Raw genomic sequence first — 21,816 nt, 5'->3', positions numbered from 1 at the left:
GGTAGTTACCTTTTTGATAAAGGAACAACCTAGTGGTTCCATTATCTGTAGATTCTTAATGCATGAAGAATCACAACTGAGAATCAGATCAACAGTATTACTCCCTCTATTTGCCTCCCGAACATGCTGCTGTAGAAAACAATCATCCAATAAATTCCCAAAAGCCTTGCTAGTGTGTGAGTGACCAACCCACAAATTCCAGTCAATCAATGGGAAATTAAAATCCCCCATTATAAGACACTGATTTACTGGCCCACTATTTCTCTGCACAATTGCTCATTATACTCATCAGATTCATTAGGCTCATTATACTCATCAGATTCATTAGGCATCAGATCCTATAACACACACCTACTCACATTTTTTCCTTTCCCAGTGCTTATGTTACACCAAACAGACTCAATATTGCATTGTCTACCAATATCAATTGGATGCACTTCCTTAGATTTTGTGTGTTTCTTAACTAACAGCATAACCCCTCCTCTCTTTCTGTTCTGTCTATCCTTTCTGTACACATTATACTCCCCAAATTCCAGTTCTGCACTGCTTTTGTCTGTGTGACACCATGTCTCTGATATCCCAACAATATCTGCCTTTGATGTCTTGACTAGCATTTCAAGCTCATCGAATTTATTAACTATACTCCTAGCATCGGTGTATATGCACCTGTTTCTACTCTTAGTTACCCTAACACAGTCCATGTATTTACTTGTTCCACTATGACTCCCAGCAGTCCTGGAAACACCCATTGCCTTGCTTTCCAGGCTGCTCAATTGCATTTCAATAGAAGCAGTGCAAGAATCATTTTGACCTCTGCCAGAAGCTACTGTTAATCTATTAGTCCATGTATCCCCCCAAGCTAGCAGTTTTACGACCCACCTAACTCTGTCTCGATAGCATCATCAAATATTCTTACACCTTTTATATTTAAGTGTATCCCATACCTGTAGAAGCAGTCTCTCCTGTTAACAAGTACAGACCAGGCTGAGAAAAATTCTACCCCTTGAGCCTTGCACAATCTCTCCAGGGCCGAACTGATCGACAAGGCTCTCATCATATACATGTAAATTGCAGACACTTTCAAATACAACCCTAACTCACGGCTTTTTTTCAGCATTGACTTGTACTTGTTAAGTAATTCCGCCGGTCTCCTACTCTTAATATCATTGGTGCCAACGTATACAACAATATCACCCTTTGTGCCCTTAAAAGATGTCTGCTCTACAACATCATCAACCTTTGCCCCTGGCAGACATACCCCGGTCCTGTTCCATCTATCCTTTTTGCACAATATGTTCCCCGCTTCCCTGAAAATAGAGACAACTACTAGTTCCTTAAGGACCAGTACATTCTGCCTTGGGGGAGGGGGGTTTCTGCTGTGTTGCGTGATTTTCAAGTGCAACTCTGGCATTGATGTGGGCAGCTGAGAGCTTGATGGGCCCCCTCAATTTAAATCCTCCGAGTTCATCCACCCTGTCCTTCAAGCTCTCATATAAGCTCATAACAATGCTGAGTTGGCATCTGATTTCCTCACACTGTTTACATCGTGCACACACATAGGTTTCATAAAATCTTTGAAATTATAATAATTTGATTTAATTTTTTTATAATTGTATTTTTGTAATTTTATCTTGAATTTGTATTTTATTTTTCTTATTAATAAAATTAATTATATGTGTGCATATGTATAAATATTAATAAATAACATAAAACTGTTTATAGACAATTTTTTCATTACACATCATTTTAATAATCCTAAAAATTGTGGAAAGCTAAAAAAAAATATTTGGCCTGCATGTACCTCACAGCCATTTTATTTGGTCTGTCATTTAAAAAGGTTGCCCACCCCTGGTTTAAATAAATAAAACAAATGAAATGCAAATTTATATGTTTACCCTGCAAAATCAAAAAAGTCTAACCTAACCTCAGCTTACAGAGAAAAATGATAACACCCCCTGGCCAAGAGTAATTAACTCTTGCAACAACGTGGGGGGGGGATCACAGTTCCTTTCATCTCAACAGGATTTAAATCCAAGCCTTTTCCACAGAATTATAAACACCATGCTAGGCACAATATTTTCTGAATGCAGGAAATCCCATCAGTTCCAATGGTTACAAATCAATATGCTCTGTTTGCATTTCTCAATTGTGATCTTGGTAACTTTGCTGTGTGCATGCAATTCTATATTCTAAGCATCTCATTTAATAATTTTTTGACCAATTACCCAGGGGAACATCCAAATGTTTATATGATGCATAGTTAAAATGATAGCAGCTGCTAGTTTTCAGCAGGAGCAGCCAATGAGAAATATCACAGTTTATAAACAAAACATCCAACCAAATCTGATCATAATCATACCAAAAGTTTCATTAAGATCTAAAATCTACAGCAAAGTTTCCCATGCTTATGTATAATTTATAATGACCAAAACAACAGTAATCATGTTAAGTGACCCCTACATTGAGGTTTTCACATAAAATTTTCAAAAAACATCACATAGTATGTACACTACTAACATGAATACTACTGAACTATACAACTTGCAATGTTAAATATTCAAATAAGAGGAAGAAATCTGCTATTGTTTTGCATGATTTTTTTTAATGTAACTAAGCATCATGCATTTCCAGAAAAGAATCATTCTGCAGTTTGAAAACCACACACAAAGATAATTCTTCATACACTATGATAAGAATGGCAATCCTATAAACCATTAGCAAATTCATAACACCACTAAATATTAACTGATGACTTCTACAAAGAATAAATCAAATTTAAGTAGTGCTGGCTGTAGGGTAACACACATGGACACAAATACGCATGTCGCAAGGTCAAGTCCATATGCTGCACCAAAAAAAAAAAAAAAAAATGCAGAGCCCATTATTAGCTGTTGTACCAGTTTATTAACTGCAATAAAGCAGTTACCATGAAGTCAAATTCCTCCAACTGCAGTGGTCATACAGAGTATAAACAGAGAAAAATTTCTTGCACTGACCTTGAATCTTCTTTCGTTCTGATTGTTCTTCATTTTCAGGATGCATTTCTTCAAATACTGGAGTGTAAACAACAATGTTTTTAATCTGAAAACAAATTTACAGTGTAAATATGAAAATATCAGAAAGAGAATAAGCAAGCCCAACATTAATACATAAATAATTCACCCACTCATTTATTCTTTAGCAGAAAATGTTAAGACAAGATAATCACATAAGGAGATTTTAAAAATAATAAGCAATAAAACTGGAGAATTTCTGAAATTCTGAAAAGAAAGCTATCAACATGTCAATGAGTGTTTTTATTTACAAAAAAAAAATCATAAAACTAGGAAGAAATTGGTTTTAATAAATGGTCAATTTTTTTTAATGATAGGTCACTGAAGCCTATAGTACAGATGAGTTGATTGGTTTGATGTGTGAAAAAACTTTACTCTGGCTTGCTTTGTGTTCTATTTTTTTTTTTTTTTTTTGTAATAGGAAAAAGAACAGAAGTAGAGTGGCAGAGCACAAAGGGTTACTAAGTCATTACACTTATCATGAAAATGCATGATTTTCCTTATTTAAAAAGAAAAACTATAAACAAAGAAAAAACTAAGTTGTATACGTTGAACCAACAGTTCAAGATATAAAATAAAGGCAAAGGCATGTAAACGAAGAAAGATAACATTTAAAATAAATTTAAAAGATAGCATTTACCAATTACTTTGGTGTATTTAATGTATCTTTTCATGATAATCAGCAATAATTTTAATAAGTTTTTTTTAATATCTTTAATTCTTCATATTATCTCTCTCTCTCTCTCTCTATTATTATTATTATTAGCTATATGGTGCAAGGAAGCCTGAGGCTTATGCTGCACCAGCCAAAAAAAAAAAAAAAAATTCCAAAATTACCCTGAGAGAGAGAGAGAGAGAAGTAGAAGGGAATCACCAAGAAAGAGAAGAATGATGATATCCAGCTCAGGACCCTGGGTGTGCCAAGCCCATACTCACCAGATGTGAGCCCCCGGGGTTAAATTGCATATTTAAAGTATGGAAATTCATTAAGAAAAGCACATTCGGACTGCTACACGTAACAATCAGTTGGGAAGTATAGCTGGTAGGTCATTTTAGGCTTTATTCAATACCTATTATTTACTGAACTCAGGGAAGATTCAAAACAAGGATTATACCAAGTTTATATAAATCATTCCAGATCAATAAACTAGAACAAGAGAATTATTTTCCCATTAAATAATACATAAAACTTGTGTCAGTAAAGCTCTTATGCATCCTCTATGGCAATATAGTGGTTTTTGCCACTTGTCACTCTTTTGGAACAGTGTATCCAATTTCTGTCTATGACTGGAGGAATTTCTAAAGTCCTCTTCAAGAGAGAGAGAGAGAGAGAGAGAGAGAGAGAGAGAGAGAGAGAGAGAGAGAGAGAGAGAGAGAGAGAGAGAGAGAGAGAGAGAGAGAGAGTGGTGCCCTCCCCATGAGTTATTCCAACTTTCTCAACACACACAACACGCAAATTGGCCTGTGAACGCAATATACAATGACACAATAGTCTACCACTGGTGAACCTAAAACAACATATCATAACAGTACCCTCTTTGGTAACATAACATTTTGGTATCATAAGAGAAACCTCTGGCCGACCGGGCTAGCCAGGTGGGTAAAGTGCCTGCCTGGCAACCCAAAGGTCGCAGGTTTGATTCCCGCCTCGGGCTTGGATCACAGTAAAATGCAAAAACTTTGGGATGTGCAATATGGCCATAGAAGCTGATGCGCCAACAACTAACAAAAAAAAAAAAAAAAAAAAAAAAGAAAAAGAAACCTCTGGCCTATACAATGTATAGGCCATATGTTACCTAAGTGAGGGGTGTGTACCCCTGGGAGGAGGGCACACAGGTTTTTTTTTAAGAGATGCATAGTGTTTTTATGAAACACTTTTTAATGAAATATGGACAAACCATCCCAGTAATCCAGATATGAAGCATATTTTATTTCTCTTTGAGATTAAATGCACTGAAGTATATATTAATTTATAAAAGTATGTATACTCATTGCTAATTTTTTTATTATTATTTATTTATAATTGTTCTGGAAGACTGGGGAGGGAAGGTAAAATTTAGAAAATATTTTAAAGGGTGCAATACATTAAAAGTTTGGGTGCCTCTAGTGTAGGCAATGATTCAATCATCCTGAACTAGAAAAGCAATGCAATGAAGATAATGCAGGTTGCAAGAAACAAAGACAAAAATAAATTTGCAGAAATATGTGGTAGAATGGATGAAGCTGATATTAAATTTGGGGCTACCAACGTAGCTACCATTAGTGGTACAAGTGGGATGGCATGAATGCAATGCAGGACTGGCAAATTAATACACCTGTGTGCAAAACTTAAGGACCAACAGTATGAGAGTAGATTCAGTCTCAGCAGCAATTCTGGACATCAGCTAATCTAGCAAGTGGTTGGCTCATGGTATCACCCCGCAAACATCACCGAAAGGGATCGATATGGCGGTCGAGGTGTTCTTGTCTGGGGGAGGCGTTATCTTGGATGGACGTACACAACTCCAGATACTGGAAGGTGGCACTGCAACCAGTGCAAGCTACTGTACTGAGGTAATTCTTCCCCATGTGTGTCTGTTCCAAGGTGCCACTGGCCCCCAAGTTCATGTTTATGGATGTGTAAGATGTAAAATCTTACAAATATAATATTTTGTGGAGAAGTGAGATTTATTTAAAGTAAAACTTATAATATGGCAATATGGGGGAGCAAACCTTACAGCCAAGGGATTAAATTAGACAACATCTATACAAGGGGAGCGGTAAGTGAAAGCTATTAGCAAGCTAAGGACACTTCGACTCTCAGCTCACACAGGCAAACCAGAACAATAGAAACCCGTAGCAACGGCTATTAGTAAAAGGTGTCAACTCTGGTAAACAATAGCGCAGTGGACCATGTGCTGTCGGGACATTTCTTTAATCGGTTACTCCTGGACAGTAAAAACGGAACAAATGCTGGGAATTAGATGGAAGTCTGGCCCTGACTGTCGGTGATGGCAAGTTTTTAGATCGTGGGAAATTAGTCTGCTACAGTATAACTATAAGCGGCTGACTTCAAAGGTACTGACAGTCTGAGAAAGTTTACAAATTTCTTAAAATAAGAAGTTAGCTCACACAACAAGGAATCAGCTTGAGAAAATTAAAATTAGTGAATAAGAAGAGAGAGAAAGTTGATAAAATGAGTAAGATTGGTTAAACAGAAAACTAGGGCGGGATTTGACATATGTAGGCGGTACAGAAAAGGAGATGAACAAAAAGTGAGTGAAGAGGGGGAGACGGTGTGAGATCCCTGAGTTGAGATTCATGTGGGTGTTTATGGAAATGAGTTAGGGGAAGATAAAGTTTAGATTCTCGTCGGGTTTGGGAAAATGAGTTAGGACAGACAGTTGAGTTTTTTGTTGTGTTATAAAATGTGAGTAAAGAGGCAGATCCCCGAGTTGAGTTATGCGGGTGTTTAGGAAAATGGGTTAGTGGGATTCTAAGTTGAGTTTTTGTTGGTGCTAGGGAAAATGAAATAGTCAGCGGACACAGCAGTCGAGATTTTCGTCGAGATAAGTAAAATGAGTTAGTAACATGGACAGTTGAGGGTTCTGTTGTGATAAGAAATATGTGTCAGATAACAGTGGAGTGTTTGGTCATAATGGGAAAAGAGAAGGTAGCACCCTGGGAAGTTTTCATCTTGAAAAAGTTCTTAATAGGTGGAGCGGAGAAACGAGGGTAGCACCCTATGAGTTTTTCCTTGTGATAAGTTTTAATAAAGTGGAATGGAGAAGGAGTTAGTGTGAGATGCCCTATGAGTTTTCCTTGTGATAGGTTTTAAGAAGGTGGAGAGAAAGGGAGCGAAATCCGCAGAATCAGTAGCTCGAGAGAAAGGAGCGAAAATGCGAAATTAGTAGCTCTATGAGTAGGAAGGAAGCAGCGAATGGATGGTAGCCCGAATAAGGTGGAGAAAGAACGCCAGTCCCAGTGCAGCAAACAGTTCCTAAAAATCATCTGTAGCAAATTCAGGTGTAGCTGATGAAAGAGATCCCCAGAAGGTACCCTGAGAGCCAGGAAAGCTTGGAACCTCCCCGGAAAGGAAGAAAAAAGATAGAAGTAGGTGAGATATTATTAAGTACTGTAAGTTAACAAGGACTGTTAGTGAAACAGTGTAGTGATTAATTAATGAAAAACAGAGATAGCACTAGAAGTAACTTGATAGATAAATTATCTCTTAAGTAAATTATATATATACTAACAGAGTTTAATTAATTCAAGAAGGTTATTGTAAAATGCAAGAGAAACGAAAGACAAGTAATAATAGAGTAAATTGTTGTTCAAATGATTATAATATGTTAGAAGGATAATAAAGTTTATAGTGAGAATCTTGGAATGTTCTAAAGATAGATAATTGAATATAGTAAATTTTATATGAGAATATTCGAATGTTCTAAGGATAGATAATTGAATATAGTAAATTTTATATGAGAATATTCGAATGTTCTAAGGATAGATAATTGAATATAGTGTTTGTATTGATGAAGAATTGTTGATCTAACTGAAAGACTAATAACAAATAGAGACTTTAGGAAAGTTAAGATTAGTCTTCAGTGTATTGTAACAGAATGGCAAGAACACAGATTATAATGATGAAAATAGCATATTGATTGTTAATATAAGAATAATATATGCAAGGTATCCTTGACTTAACCTTGTATGCATATTACATGTTTTTTATTCAATTGTATATTATGTTGTATATATATATATATGTAAATAAACTTTGTTGTTTGTTAATTTGTGAGTTTTTATTCCTGAACACTCAGCCTTTCCGAAGGAAATTATAATTAATTGAGAAGTTCCCACGAATCTGGAATTCTCCTAGGAAGTAAAGTCAGATGCGTAAGTGGGGGAAATAAGAATAAAGTGGACAAACACATAATAGGGAACAAAACGAAATAAGAACAATAAAATAACTAAATATATAAACAATCATCATTCTTTTCCACCCCCCACAGATGATAACACCACACCCCATCACACTGCAGCTGTTGATATGCTTTTGGAAAGTGAGGACATTGTTCGTACAGATTGGCCTGCCCGTTCTGCCAATCTAAATCCCATCGAACACAGATGGGACACTCTGGGGAGACACCTAGTGGCACGTCCAGACTCACCAGAAAATGTTCACTAGCTGAAGATGGCGCTAACAGAGGAATGGACGACATTAATGCAAGAACTTAACAACATTGTTCTAAGTATGGACAAGCGGTGCAAAGCCTGCATCGACATTAGGGGTGGCCATATCTCCTACTGAGGACCACCTCTTTCCTTTGTTCCATCTTTGGCAGTGATGTATCTATATCACGGCAGCCAGTGCTATTTTGCCATTTTTCAATAAAGTCCCTCTGTACGTTTTGTTTCCGTTGTGTCAGTGTTGTTTCCTTCATCATTTCTATACCTCACGAGGTTCCTTTGATATGCTTTTCCCATATCCAGGCCACTCCTATGAGAAGCTACAGGATTGCTATCAGTAACACTGATTAATTTAGACTGAAGTAACAGTGGTAGGGTAAATGTGATAAGTTTAAATGAATTCCTTACTACTGGCAACTCTTGCAGTGAGGGATAAATTTCGACTGGTTACAAGAAGATAACAATTCCTGAAGATAATTTGAGTAAAGGCAATGAGGGACTAGTTCATATAGAGAAATATGCAAGTTTCTGTACTTGAACTAGCCACTGATTAGTAAGTTGAGAAACAGCAAGCAAAAAATTGAAATGGAAAAAAAAAAAAAAAATTGCAAAATAACCAACTTTTGGATTTACAATACTGATGTTAATGGAGAAGAAACCACAACATTTACTTTGTATAAAAATTTTTGACTGTGGATAGCACAAAATCCAGCAAATTAAAGTATTTTGAAATGCTTCTTTATACAAGTTCACTTCTCCCTAAATGCAAATATATGGGGTTTGAATTTTAATCCACTTGGAAGGAAAACTATCCTACTTTTAGAACTTTTTCTTCCACTTTGACAAAAGAAAAACTAGATTTTTTGTCAAGCAATCTTTACCAGAGGCTGATTAATTCAGTCATAGTGAGAAGAAAACAAACCAAAACAAATAAAAAAAAAAAACATTTCTGCCCTTTCCCAACCAGATTGACTCAATCCCATGGATTTCAATCCTGGGTTGAAACCAGTGAAACAGAAGAGGCAGCAGCAAAAAGTTTAATTTTTTTCTCACTTATTTTCTTATCTGTGGTTAGTGAGTCTGTGGTTAGAGATATAATACAGAACCACCTCAATAGGATTGATATCCTGAATGGATCACAGTATGGGTTCACGAAGAAAGTCTTGTCTGATCAATCTAGTTAATTATTATGATGAAGCCAAAAAAGTTTGGTGCAAGAAACAAGAAGCATTATATAACTTGACTCCTGTAAAGCTTTTGGTAGGTTCCTATGAAAGACACTTATAAAAATGAGCAAATTGGCATTACTAGTAGGATCTTTTATTGGATTAGGGGTTGGCTAAAAGATGGGAGACAAAGTAGAAATAAACACGCTCAAATCAAGCAGGGTAGCTAGTAGGTCCCTCAGGGATCAGTATTGGGGAAATCCTGTTTCTGACCTTCCTTGATGACACTAATGAGGGAGTATGACAGTTGTCGAAGTTTACTAATGATTTAATGATATAAAAAGTGGTTAACGAACAGAAACCAAACTATTTTGGTTCAAATTACTGAAATCAATTGCACAAATGGTCTGAAAAATGACAACTGAAGTTTAACGCCTCTAAATGTAAGTTTTGTATCTAGAGAAACAGAAATCCAGAAGTTTTACAAGTTGGGTTGAGGAGTTAAAATTGGTTTGGGACAATAAGAGACTTGGTGTTTACTGTACAATCAGATATAAATTTTTAATATGGTGTTAAATATTGAAAAGAATAGAGTAAATATAGACCACACAATATCAACTCAATTAGAAAAAGAAGAAAAAATACAAACAAGGATCTTTATGAAATGAGAAACTGCTGAAGTGATTAGAAATTAAAAAATAGGAAGGCCTCAGGATTTGTTGAAATATAAGCTGATATGCTAAAAGGACAGAAGATTCTAACACCGCATATTACTTATTTAATAAATAAAATTTGGAAAGGGGAACAAATACTAAAAGATTGAAATAAAGGAATAATAAAAAAATTATATAAAAAGGGAGATCAGACCATATGTAATAATGGGAGATGAATTACTCCTATTTGTAGTAAAAAAATAGTATCTATATTATTATTAAAGGGAATTCAAATGAAGATAAAAAATATACTCAAACAACAAGCAGGTTTTCAAAAAGGAAGTTCATGTACACAGATTTATTTATATTTTAAGAAATATAATGTAACAACGTGAAGAGTGGCAATCACCTATTCAGTTGACATTTATCAATTTCAAAAAAAGGCTTTTGACAGCATAAACAGAGGCAATGTAGAATATGAAATAGCAGGAAAAATAATATAATAAGAATAATTAAACTTATATGAAGATTTACAGCAGCAGTCCGAGTAGAAGACAGAAAGAGAAAGGGTTCACAATACCAAAAGGAGCTAAAGGAGGCTCTGTAGTGCCCCTTTTGAGTTGAATATAATACTGAAATGAGTAATGAGAAAAGCAAACACTATGGGACTCAGCTGGACAGAAAACTGAAAATTAGGAGACATAGAACATTCTGATAGCATATTCTAGGCATACTCATTATGCAATCAACAGAAGACATGCAAACAAAACTTAAAATACAAGAAAGTATACAAAGAGTTTTCACATAATACAAATAAAACTAAAATAATGGGATATAACATGAATAGTTCTAAAGAGTTATATACATATGCAGAACACATAGATGAAACTGACAACTTTATATATTTAGGCAGTAATGCACAAAGTACACTGGGGTCCCAACATTCAATAGTAATTTGTTCCACAAAACCCATTGTATGTTGAAAAACATTCCCCAAAAAACATTTATGTGGAAATACACATAAAATAGGTATTTCTTATGTTACACTTCATTTTTACATTAAAAATGAGTGTTTTATAAAGATTACTTAATAAATAATTATAAAACATCTTAAAATAAAACACAAACAATAAATTAGCATTTACCTTAGACCTGAAGTGCAGAGCTGATGAAATCAATGGTGGCGTAGTGGTGGTGGAACAATCAAGAGTCAGGTGTCTTTTCAGTCTTTTGCTGCTACTGGCAAAGAAATAGTCCAAAGTGGACTATTTTTGACAACTTGTTTTGTAGCTTCCTGAAGTAAGAAATTACTTCATCTTGCATTTTGCTCATCATGAGTTCAGTGTTTTCAATGTTGGGGTGTTTTTTTACCACTTCTCTTAAACGCTCCCAACAAGAAATGACAGTCTTCAACTCTGCAGGTGTCTTTTTCTTCCTCTTCAGTGTTGCTCCCTGTAATTTTCTCCAACTCATAGCTCCTCTATTGTTAGCTCATGCCCATTACGTCAATAAGGTCCTCCAACTCCTTTTTGCCGACCTCCAGACCCACTGATTTACCAAGTGTGATAATATCATTTGTCAAGGCACCATCATCTTCAAATCTGTCAACATTATGGATAATTAAAGGCCAGATGTTTTTCCAGGCTGAATTTAAGCACCTTGTGGAAACATCATTCCAAGAACTTACAATCAGCCTCACACAGTCCAGCATTTTGAATTCCAATCTCCAAAAATCTTTGAGGGTGACAGCATTTTCACCAGAGGTTACTGCAAAGCAACTTGGGAACATTTTCGTGGTGTAGATTTTCTTGAAGTTTGCTATCACTTGCTGGTCCATTGGTTGAAGAAGAGGAGTGGTGTTGGGTGGCAAAAATTTGACTTGAACAAAGTCCAATTGTGCCTCAAGAGATTGAACAAGTTTGGGATCATGGCCTGGTGCATCATCCAGCAGGAGCAGTGCCTTCACAGGAAGCTTATTTTTCTCAAGATAACTCTTCACTGAAGGACAGAAAACTTCAAGCTCCCATTCACTGAAGACATCCTATAACCCAGGCCTTGTTACTGCACCAAAATACTCCCAGAATGCCTTTGTCGGCCTTTTGTTGTTTAAATGTTCTGAGGTGTTAATTGTTGTTGTTGTTGTGGCATTTTTCTGGTGCAAAAGCTATTTAGGCCATATTGTGCCTTCCAAATTAATTGAGTCACTAATGATAACTATATGGGGAGCAGTCAGAAACAGTCATACATTTGAATTTGACGCAAAGATGGAGGAAATCCCTGGTGCCGTTTGACACTAAACACACACTACATTTGAATTTGTTTTAAATAGAGAAAGAATTCAGAGAGATTTGCTTCTTTACCTATGATACTATTGAGAGACAGGATGTTGCAGATCTGAAATGATACTAAAAGACGTTCGTTGGGCATTGTTGAACAAGCTACATTCAAGAAGTATATGTTTTACTGTAAGTGGTTGCAAGCAGTGCGCACATTGCGGAGGATCATTTCCTGTAAGCAGGTAGAGATGTGTGAGGTGAGTATGACCTATTCAGGTTCTGGCTAAGATTACTTCTTTTCTATTTTTACAAAGGCTAGATGTCCATACTTGAGGTTCAGGTTTCCGTTCAAATAACTTATGTTTGCATTTTCCACAGAAGTGTCCACTGTTCCATGCATGTTCTCCGTACATTGTGTCTGTAATCAGAATATGGGACTAGATCATTTGTTGAGGCTATGCTGTAGGGATGCTTTGCAGCATCATCTGCACATTCATTTCACGGAATACCACTGTGATCTGGGATCCAAGAGAAGACAACGGTTTGCCAATGCTCACAAAGACATATCAACTCATGTTTTATGAGCTTTAATAAAGCATTGCAAGGTGTGGAACTGCTTTTCAAAGCTAAAAGAGCACTCTGTGAATCAGTATATATTATGCTTTTATTTATTGACAGGAGTGAGATCTTTTTTTCAGGGCGAGCTTGATGGTATAGAGCTCTGCAGTATAACTGCTGCACTGATGTGTTAGAGTGATACAAGAGCAAAGGTTTCAGCACCCAACAAGAGAGTGAGTCTATGTTTCATAGGCTTATGCCCAGATAAACTAGCCTCATCCTTAGTGATATACATTCTGTTGGGAATTCGCTTCCAGAAGAGACCTGCTAATGAAGATAACCCTCCTGATCAACAAACTCAATTTCAATTTTATAGAAATTTCAACAAATTCAATTTTAAAGGTCTCAGTTTCTTTTTTTTTTTTTTTTTTTTAATCAGCACTGGATGCCTCCCCATGCCTTTCAACATGATATTCGCCCTTTTTTTGAAGTGCTCTTCAAAGCACACAGCACTGCCACTGGTTGATGGAGCTTTCAGTTAGTCACAGATCTGAAATTATTAGGTAAGGTTGGCTGGACGGGGGGGGGGGGAGTGAGCCCTGGGCTGCTGGGAGGCCCACCAGAACAATTGTACGAGTGATGTTCCATACGCCATGGGTCTGAAAATTTCTGTCCATGTATTGTTCCAACTATATTGGAAAGCCATCAGTACCTGCAAATTTCATCGGTCCTTAAAATAAGAGATCATATGGAATGTATATCGGTTCCTGAGAATATCGGATATCGATGTCATCATGAGTCAAGGCCCCACTATATAAAAGACTCAGAAATAAATAGAAGGGAATATCCTCAAGAATTTTTAGTGCATTGATGGTAAACAAAGTATGGTAAACAAAGCAAATACATCTAAAAATGGAGAATTTATTAATATGTATGTAATTAAGAGTATATAATTCGGCAGAATTATAATTACTATTGAAAACTGGAAGTGTTTTTATTAAGTCCATAAACTACAAATTTATAGCAAAACAAATATGATTTTATAACGTAACTGCATAATACATGGCATAAAATAGCTTCGTACATATTAACATCACATAACCTGGAAATAAAATAGCATTATTATATCTTAACTGCCAAGGATGAAAGAGGGACTTTATAATAGTAGTAGTGGCATGTGATGCAAGAAAGCAAGTGCATGAGCTTATGCAGCATCAGACAAAAAAAAAAAAAGAAAAAAACACACCATTCCCTCCAAAAGCCTGTCCAGTTCCTCCTTAAATTTATTTAACCTATCAACTTCCAAAATGACAGAAGTTTGTTCCAGCAATTAACCACCCGCTGGCTAAAGGCAAATTTCCGCACATATATTCTACATCTGTCTTTTCTTAATTTGAATTTATGCCCCCTTAGGTTCGTAATCTGAACAAGTGGAAGGATCCCATCAGAATTCAGCGAGCTCAACCCATTAAAGGCCTTATACACCTCAATCAGATCACAGCGCAGGTGCCTAGTCTCCACCATTGCAATTTGCAGAACTTAAGCCTCTCTTGGTAAGAGGATCCCTTCATTCTCCTCACCAATCTTGTTGCCCTTCTCTGTACACGCTCAAGCAAATCTACATCCTTCCTAAAATGAGGCCTCCAGACCTGTACTGCGTACAGGTCTGGAGGCCACATTATACCTCTGTATAAGGCAATGGTCAAGGCATGGCTTGACCATTGCCTTATACAGAGGGACAATCACCTCCTTTTCCCTGCTAGCAAAATTCCTATATATCATTGACAAAACCCCATAACCTGCCCTGGCAGCCTGTCTGCATTGCTCAGAAAATTTCATATCTGACTGCACAATTACTCCCAGGTCTTTTTCATTTTCTACCACCTTAAGTATAGTACCACACAGTTGGCACGTTTCTCTGGGGTTACTTCTACACATATGCAGTACTTTGCATTTGTCAAGGTTAAACTTCAGTTGCCACTTCTTAGCCTATCTGCCCAAATTATCTAGATCCTGTTGCAGTAGCACACTGCCATTACTGTCATTAACAACCCTGCCAACCTTTGTATCATCTGCAAACTTCGACACTCAGCCTGATATACCTTCATCAATATCATTGATAAATATACAAAACAACAGAGGACCCAACACCGAACCCTGTGGGACTCCACTAATAACATTAGTCCACAAAGAGCAGCACCCATTAATTACCATCCTCTGTCTTCTCCCACTCAACCATCCTTTTATCCATTGTAGCAACTTACCCTTAATACCATTCTGCTCCAATTTGTACAATAGTCTTCCATGCACAACAGTGTCAAAAGCATTCCTGAAATCCAAATATATGATATAAAAATTATTTTTTGCATCCAGTTCCTTTGTAACTACATCACAACATCCTATCAAATTTGTCAGACAAGACTTTCCCTTAACAAACCCATGCTGTGTCTGAATTATTGCTGCAGTCTTGTCTAGATGATCCTGCAATGCATCTTTAACCAGTGACTCCATTAGTTTAACTTCTATTCCGGGTAAAATAATTGGTCTGTAATTACTCGTGTCACCTTTCGATCCCCCTTCGTGAATTGGAGATACAGTTGCACATCTCCAGTCCGTGGGGACCGTCCCTGAGTCCAAGGATGCTCTCATAATTATGAGAGCATCCTTGGACTCAGAGAAGGATGCTCTCATAATTATGGCTAAGGGTTTGCTTAGTTGCTTTGCTGCCTCCTTTAATATAACTGGATAGATCTCATCCACCCCAGGTGCCTTTCTTATGTTTAACTTCAACAATTTCTCCTCCACTTTGCTCTCAGTTATTACAAATTCATTAAGCACCCTGCTACAATTTGATAAGCTTCTGTCATTTTCAAACCTAAATAACTCCTTATGTGTGAACGTAGATGCAAAATACTCATTGTTTGTTTCTGAGCAGGATCATCAACAGTCGAACCATCGATATCAAGTGGACCAATCAGATTCATCCCCTTCCTTTTAGAGTTTATATAAGTAAACTTATATAAACCTCCTTATATAAGCCTGCCTGACCTCCTTTGTGACCTATCTATCTGATCTTATCTAACTATCTTATATCTGCCATAGGCTTCTGAGTCAATTGATAATTTATATGCATCCCATGCATTTTTCTTCTCTGTCAGAAGTCTCATTAGTTCATTTGATAATCATTTAGGCCTAAACCTTGAACAATATTTCTTAATAGGTATGAAACTTTTAGTAGCATCCACGATTAATTCCTTGAATGCTTCCCACTTAGAATTTACTTTTGATAACATCGTCAGTTGATCCCACTGTACAGAATTTAAAAACTGTCTGAGACCACTGTACTCACCTTTATGGAAGCAAAAACCCTTTCCTTTACCCCTGATGGTAATTATATCTTTAAGTATTCGGGGGCTCACATCTGGTGAGTATGGGCTTGGCAAACCCAGGGTCCTGAGCTGGATATCATCATTCTTCTCTTTCTTGGTGATTCCTTTCTACTTCTCTCTCTCTCTCTCTCTCTCTCTCTCTCTCTCTCTCTCTCTCTCTCTCTCTCTCTCTCTCTCTCTCTCTCTCTCTCTCTCTCTCTCTCTCGGTAACTCGGGGAATTTTTTTTTTTTTTTTTTTGCCTGGTACAGCATAAGCCTCAGGCTTTCTTGTACCATATGGCTAATAATAATAATAATAAATCCCACATCAGTACACTGTGATCACTGCCACCTAGTGGTTCCTTTATCTGCAAATTCTTAATACACGAATGATCACTGCTGATAACCAGATCACGAGTATTACCCTCTCTGGTTGCCTCTCGAACATGCTGCTGCAAAAAAACAATCAATCAATAAATCCACAAAAGTCTTGTGTGAGTGACCAACCCACAAGTTCCAGTCAATATCTGGGAAGTTACAATCCCCCATTATAAGACTCTGATTTACTAGCCCACTATTTCTCTGTACAACTGTTCATTGTACTCATTCGAGTCATTAGGCCTATAACACACTCCTACTCTTATTTTTGCTTTCGCAGTGCTTATGTCACACCAAACTGACTCAACAGTGCACTGTTCATCTATATCAACTGGATGCACTTGATTTGATTTCACGTTTTTCTTAATTAACAGCATAACACCTCCTCCCTTCCTATCCTGTCTATCCTTTCTGTACACATTGTACTCCCCAAATTCCAGTTCTGCATTCCTTATATCTGTGTGACACCACGTCTCTGCTATCCCAACAATATCCGCCTTTGATGTCTTGACCAACACTTCAAAATTCATCAAATTTATTTACTATACTTCTAGCATTGGTATACATGTACCTATCCTTATTATTAGTTACCCTAACACATCCCATATACCCACCTGTTTCAGGATGACTGCCATCAGTCCCTGAAACCCCCAGCACCCCTCGCTCCAGGTCACTACTTATTCTAATAGAAGTTGTACAAGAACCACCTTCACCTCTGCCTGTGGCTACACTACTTGTTGCATCTGCAAAACTACATAAAGTGGGACATGATCTAGCCAGATGGGATACCTTTGTGTTCAGTGCAGTGAGAGAAGATACGTGAATTCAACGTACTGATGGGCAAATATGACAGAGAAGAACAGGGATAATGCTCTCAAAGGTATTAAAAATGAGGGACCTATCAAGCACTCAGCTGCCAGCTCAATGGTAGAGCACACACTTAGGCATCAGACCATACAATGTCCTCTATGGCAGAGAGGGCAAGTCCCACAAAAAGTACCTATTGTCAGGGAAACAGGCAATATATTGTTCAAAGGACAGGCAACAGGACCAGATGTTTGCCAGGGGGCTAAAATTAATGACATTGTACAGCAGTTAACTTTTAAGGGTACAGAAGGTGATATTGTTATGCATGTTAGTTCTAATGATATTAAGCAAAGGAGATCTGATGATTTACTTAAGAGTTATTGGGATATATTGAAAAAAAGTTTTTCAACTTTTCTCACCTGAAAAAACAGTTTCACCTATTAACAAACAGGTGAGACTGTTTCTTACAGACTACACCAGACTAAGCTCTCAGCTTGGTCTGTGTTTGTTAACAGGTGAGACTGTTTTTACAGGGTTGGAATACACTTAAATAGAAGGGAGATTACAAGGCCTGCTGGGTCCACAGGATAAGCAAATATATGGGCTGTGTTAGAATTACCAAGAACAAAAACAAGCACATATATAATTGCTTGTAGGCCCATACTGAGATTACAGTAAACAAATTTGATGAATTTCAGGTATTGTCAAATGCAGACAGAGATATCAGAAACATGGTGTGACTAAGACATAAGGGATACAGAATTTGAATATGGTGAATACAATGCATAGAGGAAGAACAGATATGCTCTTGGTTAAGAAGTACACAAAACCTAAGGCAGTGCATCCATTTGATATGGATGACCAGTGCATCAGTTTGGTGTGACATAACTACCTGTCATAGATAAAGGGAAGAGATTTTGCCTTCATAAAAGTGACTACAATGGACTTGAACAATTTTTAAACTTGTTTCAGTGAGACCAACTGTAAATTCTAACAGAAAGCATTTGAAGTAATTATAGAACTAAACATTTTATACCAACTAAGAGACATTGCTCCAAGTTTAAACTTAAATGTATGTCATATTGACTAATAAAACTAGTGGCAGTAGAATGCATGGGATGGTTATAAATAGGAGTCACAGAAAACCACAGTAAATAATTACTGTATGTTATTCCTTGCCTAATTTATAATCACAGAAACCGACAATAAGAACAAATTAGTCTGCAATCAAGTAAACCAAGGTAGCTAGGCTAATGTTAAGGCATATTATGAGCAATATATTAGCTAAGGATGTAGAAAAAAAAAAAAAAAGTAACAAAAAAAATATATTTGCTTAGGTTAACATCAGGACAAGGATGAACCACATTGGTCCCCAAAATATGAATGGCATAACTAGTGATAATCCTGTTCAGGTTGCTGATAAATTAAATATTTTGCATCTACATTCATGCATGAAGTTTTTAGAGATATAATTAATAGCAAATTATAATTGAAAACTACATGATTTTGTGATAACTGAGAAAGTAGAAGAGAAGTTGAAGCTAAAAATAAGTAAAACATCTGGACCTGATGGAATCTATCCATTATATTAAAAGCGAACCTTTGGCCATAATTATGAGAACATCCTTAGATTCAAGGGAGGTTGATTATGAATTAATGGATACATCTGGAAGGAAATTTATTTACTAAGTATAACCATATAAAACCACTTGTCAGAGTTAATTTGAAGTCAAGAACTCCTAAAACAGTTATAAATTGGAATTGGGAATTTTCTACTCAGCTGGTTTTATGCATTCACTTTTTTATGGAAAGGTGAATGCACAGATTTTTATTTAGGTAACTGCTGGCATATTCCTAATACGTAGTGAAGGAATTAATGCAGAAAAAAGGTGCACTCATCAGTTGCTCTCTTCAGGTATACCAGAGCACATGTCCTGGAAACAAACTTGGTCTTTATCTTGCAGAAAGAGAGTGCATTTTTGAAGTAATGCTACTGATGAACTGCAGGATATCACCACAAAGCTGAACTGTTCTGGTAGATCTAATACGATAGAGGGCAGATACAGAAGCTGCCACAATAGATACCAGCAACTGGTGCCCTAAGCAAACAGTAACTCCCTTCCCCCAAGAGACGATAAAGATGAGATTCTTGGCACCATATGTGACAGCCTTGTTGACCTATACAGACAAGGCTGTCCCTGAATGGGCAGAATTAAATGCCACAGAACATCTCAGAACAAATCTCAAAAAAATAAATAAATACATCCTGCATTTTTTTTATTTGATATACAGTGAAGTTCCCCATCGTAAAACAATCTTTGGCCTAATACTTTATGACTTAAAAAAAAATAAATAAATAATAATAAGGAACTACAGAAGAGTAAAATGCATTGTCTTTTTAATGTTTTTTGGTGTGTGTATATACATTAAGAGTGCACTGTTTTAATATTCATATATCTCCACAATACCAACATACTGACCGGTACTTGATTTGCATATGGGTAGAAGTAATCCAAAAAAATGTACCAACTGTGTGGTACTGCACTTAGGGTGGTAGAAAATGAAAAAGACCTGGGAGTAATTGTGCAGTCAGATATGAAGTTTTCTAAGCAATGCAGACAGGCTGCCAGACCAGGTCATGGGGTATTGTCAATGATATACAGGAATTTTGTTAGTGGGGAAAAGGAGATGATTATCCCTTTGAAAAAGGAATGATCAGGCCATGCCTTGAGTACTGCATACAGGTCTGGGGGCCTCATTTTAAGAAGAATGTAGAGTGGCTTGGGCAAGTACAGAGAAGGGCAACAAGACTGATGAGGGGAACGAAGAGGTCTTCTTACCAAGAATGGCTTAAGTTCTGCAAATTGCAGCGGCTGGAGACTAGGCACCCATGAGGTGATCTGACTGGGGTGTATAAGGCCTTGAATGGGTTGAGCATGCTCAATTCTGATAAGATTCTTCTGCTTGCTCAGATTACGAACCTAAGTGGGCATAAATTCAAACTGACGAAAGATAGTTGTAGAATATATGTGTAGAAATTGGCCTCTAATCAGCAGGTAGTTGATTGCTGGAACAAACTTCCATCTGCCATTGTAGAAGTTGATAACTTAAATAAATTCAAGGAGGAACTGGACAAACATTTAGAGGGAATGGATGTGTGAAATTGTGGTTTTTTTTTTTTTTTTTTCGGCTGATGCTACATAAGCTCATATGCTTGCTTTCTTGCATCACATGCCTCTACTTCTACTACATTAATATGATACTGACTCACATTGGCATTGTAACAAATAATTAACAGTTTTATGTGCATGATTTACCATTAACTAAAGATTAAAAATTAACGGCAAAATGCTTACTGAGGAGAATGTAATTCCAACTTGCGATATTCAATTATCACAAACGTCAAAACACTAATTTACTATACAAATTTCATTAATCACCATGCCCAACTTGCGGAATGAAAACTAATTTTAATTTAACCTGTTTTCCCTTTGCAATTCTCAAATTGGAAGAATTTTTATTATTTTTTTTATTTTTGTAATTCTCAACAACATATCGTTTTACATGTTGTTTTTCCAGTAAACAAAAATTGACAAGAGCAAAAACAACTGTTTGTACTTACTTATGGAAATTAGCATTCACGATTACAACAGGAACCGAAGGTTAAAACCAATTTAAACCGAAACCTTCTAAACAATGAATTGTTTCTGTGCACCGAGGTTAATTACTTAGGCTACTTAGAAATCATTTAAACCTAAGTGCAGTCACGAACTTATAACAAAAAAAAAAAAGAGAGAGAGAAAACATTAACAAGACAAGTTCATAAATATATTACAAAGACGGCAAAAACAGCAAATAACACGTATAGATCCCACAATCACCGCAATAAACCGATAATACTGGCAGCTCGAGTGTAACTGCCCTCTACTGGCAATAGGTTCAACAGGATTATTTTAAGGCAATAGCAACGAGGGAGTACTGGTGCCAGCAATGGGCTTATTGGGAAGTGGTCTGCCAAAGGATCGTAGGGAAAAATTTTACAAAACGGAACGGAATCTTATTTTTAATAATCAAGCACGTACATGAGCTTACTATGCATTTATCAAACTAGATCGGCGTTACACTGTGCTACGATTTAACCTGTACCCTGGTCTATCCATGGACACAAGGGGTATGAAGCAATGGTGAAAACTGCGAAGACCCTACGCCCCCCCCCCCCCAGAGAAGAGTTTTCCGACGATCGTTTCAGTATGGTGGTCACAGGACACGGTGGGGGGGTGCGAGTCCACAATTTTCAGTTTTGGTTCTCAGAGGAGATCTGTTCGTTGTGCATAATGCATCTAATTGAAACTGGAGAGATGCTTCTTTCCCACTTCGGTTAACCC

General features: G+C 36.8%; 1 protein-coding gene across 3 annotated transcripts in view; it reads right to left on the bottom strand.

Annotated features, from left to right (window-relative positions):
- Prp39 (pre-mRNA processing factor 39) overlaps positions 1-21,188 on the bottom strand; it is a 201,037-nt gene extending 179,849 nt beyond the window's left edge. For 2 of the 3 annotated variants that reach the window (XM_090374024.1, XM_090374022.1), the window contains exons 1-2: positions 21,054-21,187; positions 2,997-3,081 (exon numbers count right to left, since the gene is read on the bottom strand). Coding sequence is in view for 1 of the 3 variants with exons in the window: in XM_090374021.1 (XP_090230147.1) it covers positions 2,997-3,042 (46 nt within the window). In the remaining 2 variants the exon portion in view is untranslated. Of the gene's footprint in view, positions 1-2,996; positions 3,082-21,053 lie in introns of all 3 variants that reach the window. The other variant, XM_090374021.1, reaches the window with a different exon arrangement.
- Positions 21,189-21,816: the final 628 nt, after the last annotated feature.

Source organism: Mastigoproctus giganteus, chromosome 5 (genome assembly GCF_048544385.1).
Source record: "Mastigoproctus giganteus isolate SK-2022 chromosome 5, ASM4854438v1, whole genome shotgun sequence".
Lineage (NCBI taxonomy): Eukaryota > Metazoa > Arthropoda > Arachnida > Uropygi > Thelyphonidae > Mastigoproctus > Mastigoproctus giganteus.
The sequence above is the reverse complement of the archived record's forward strand: the minus strand, read 5'-3'. Positions and strand labels throughout refer to the sequence as shown.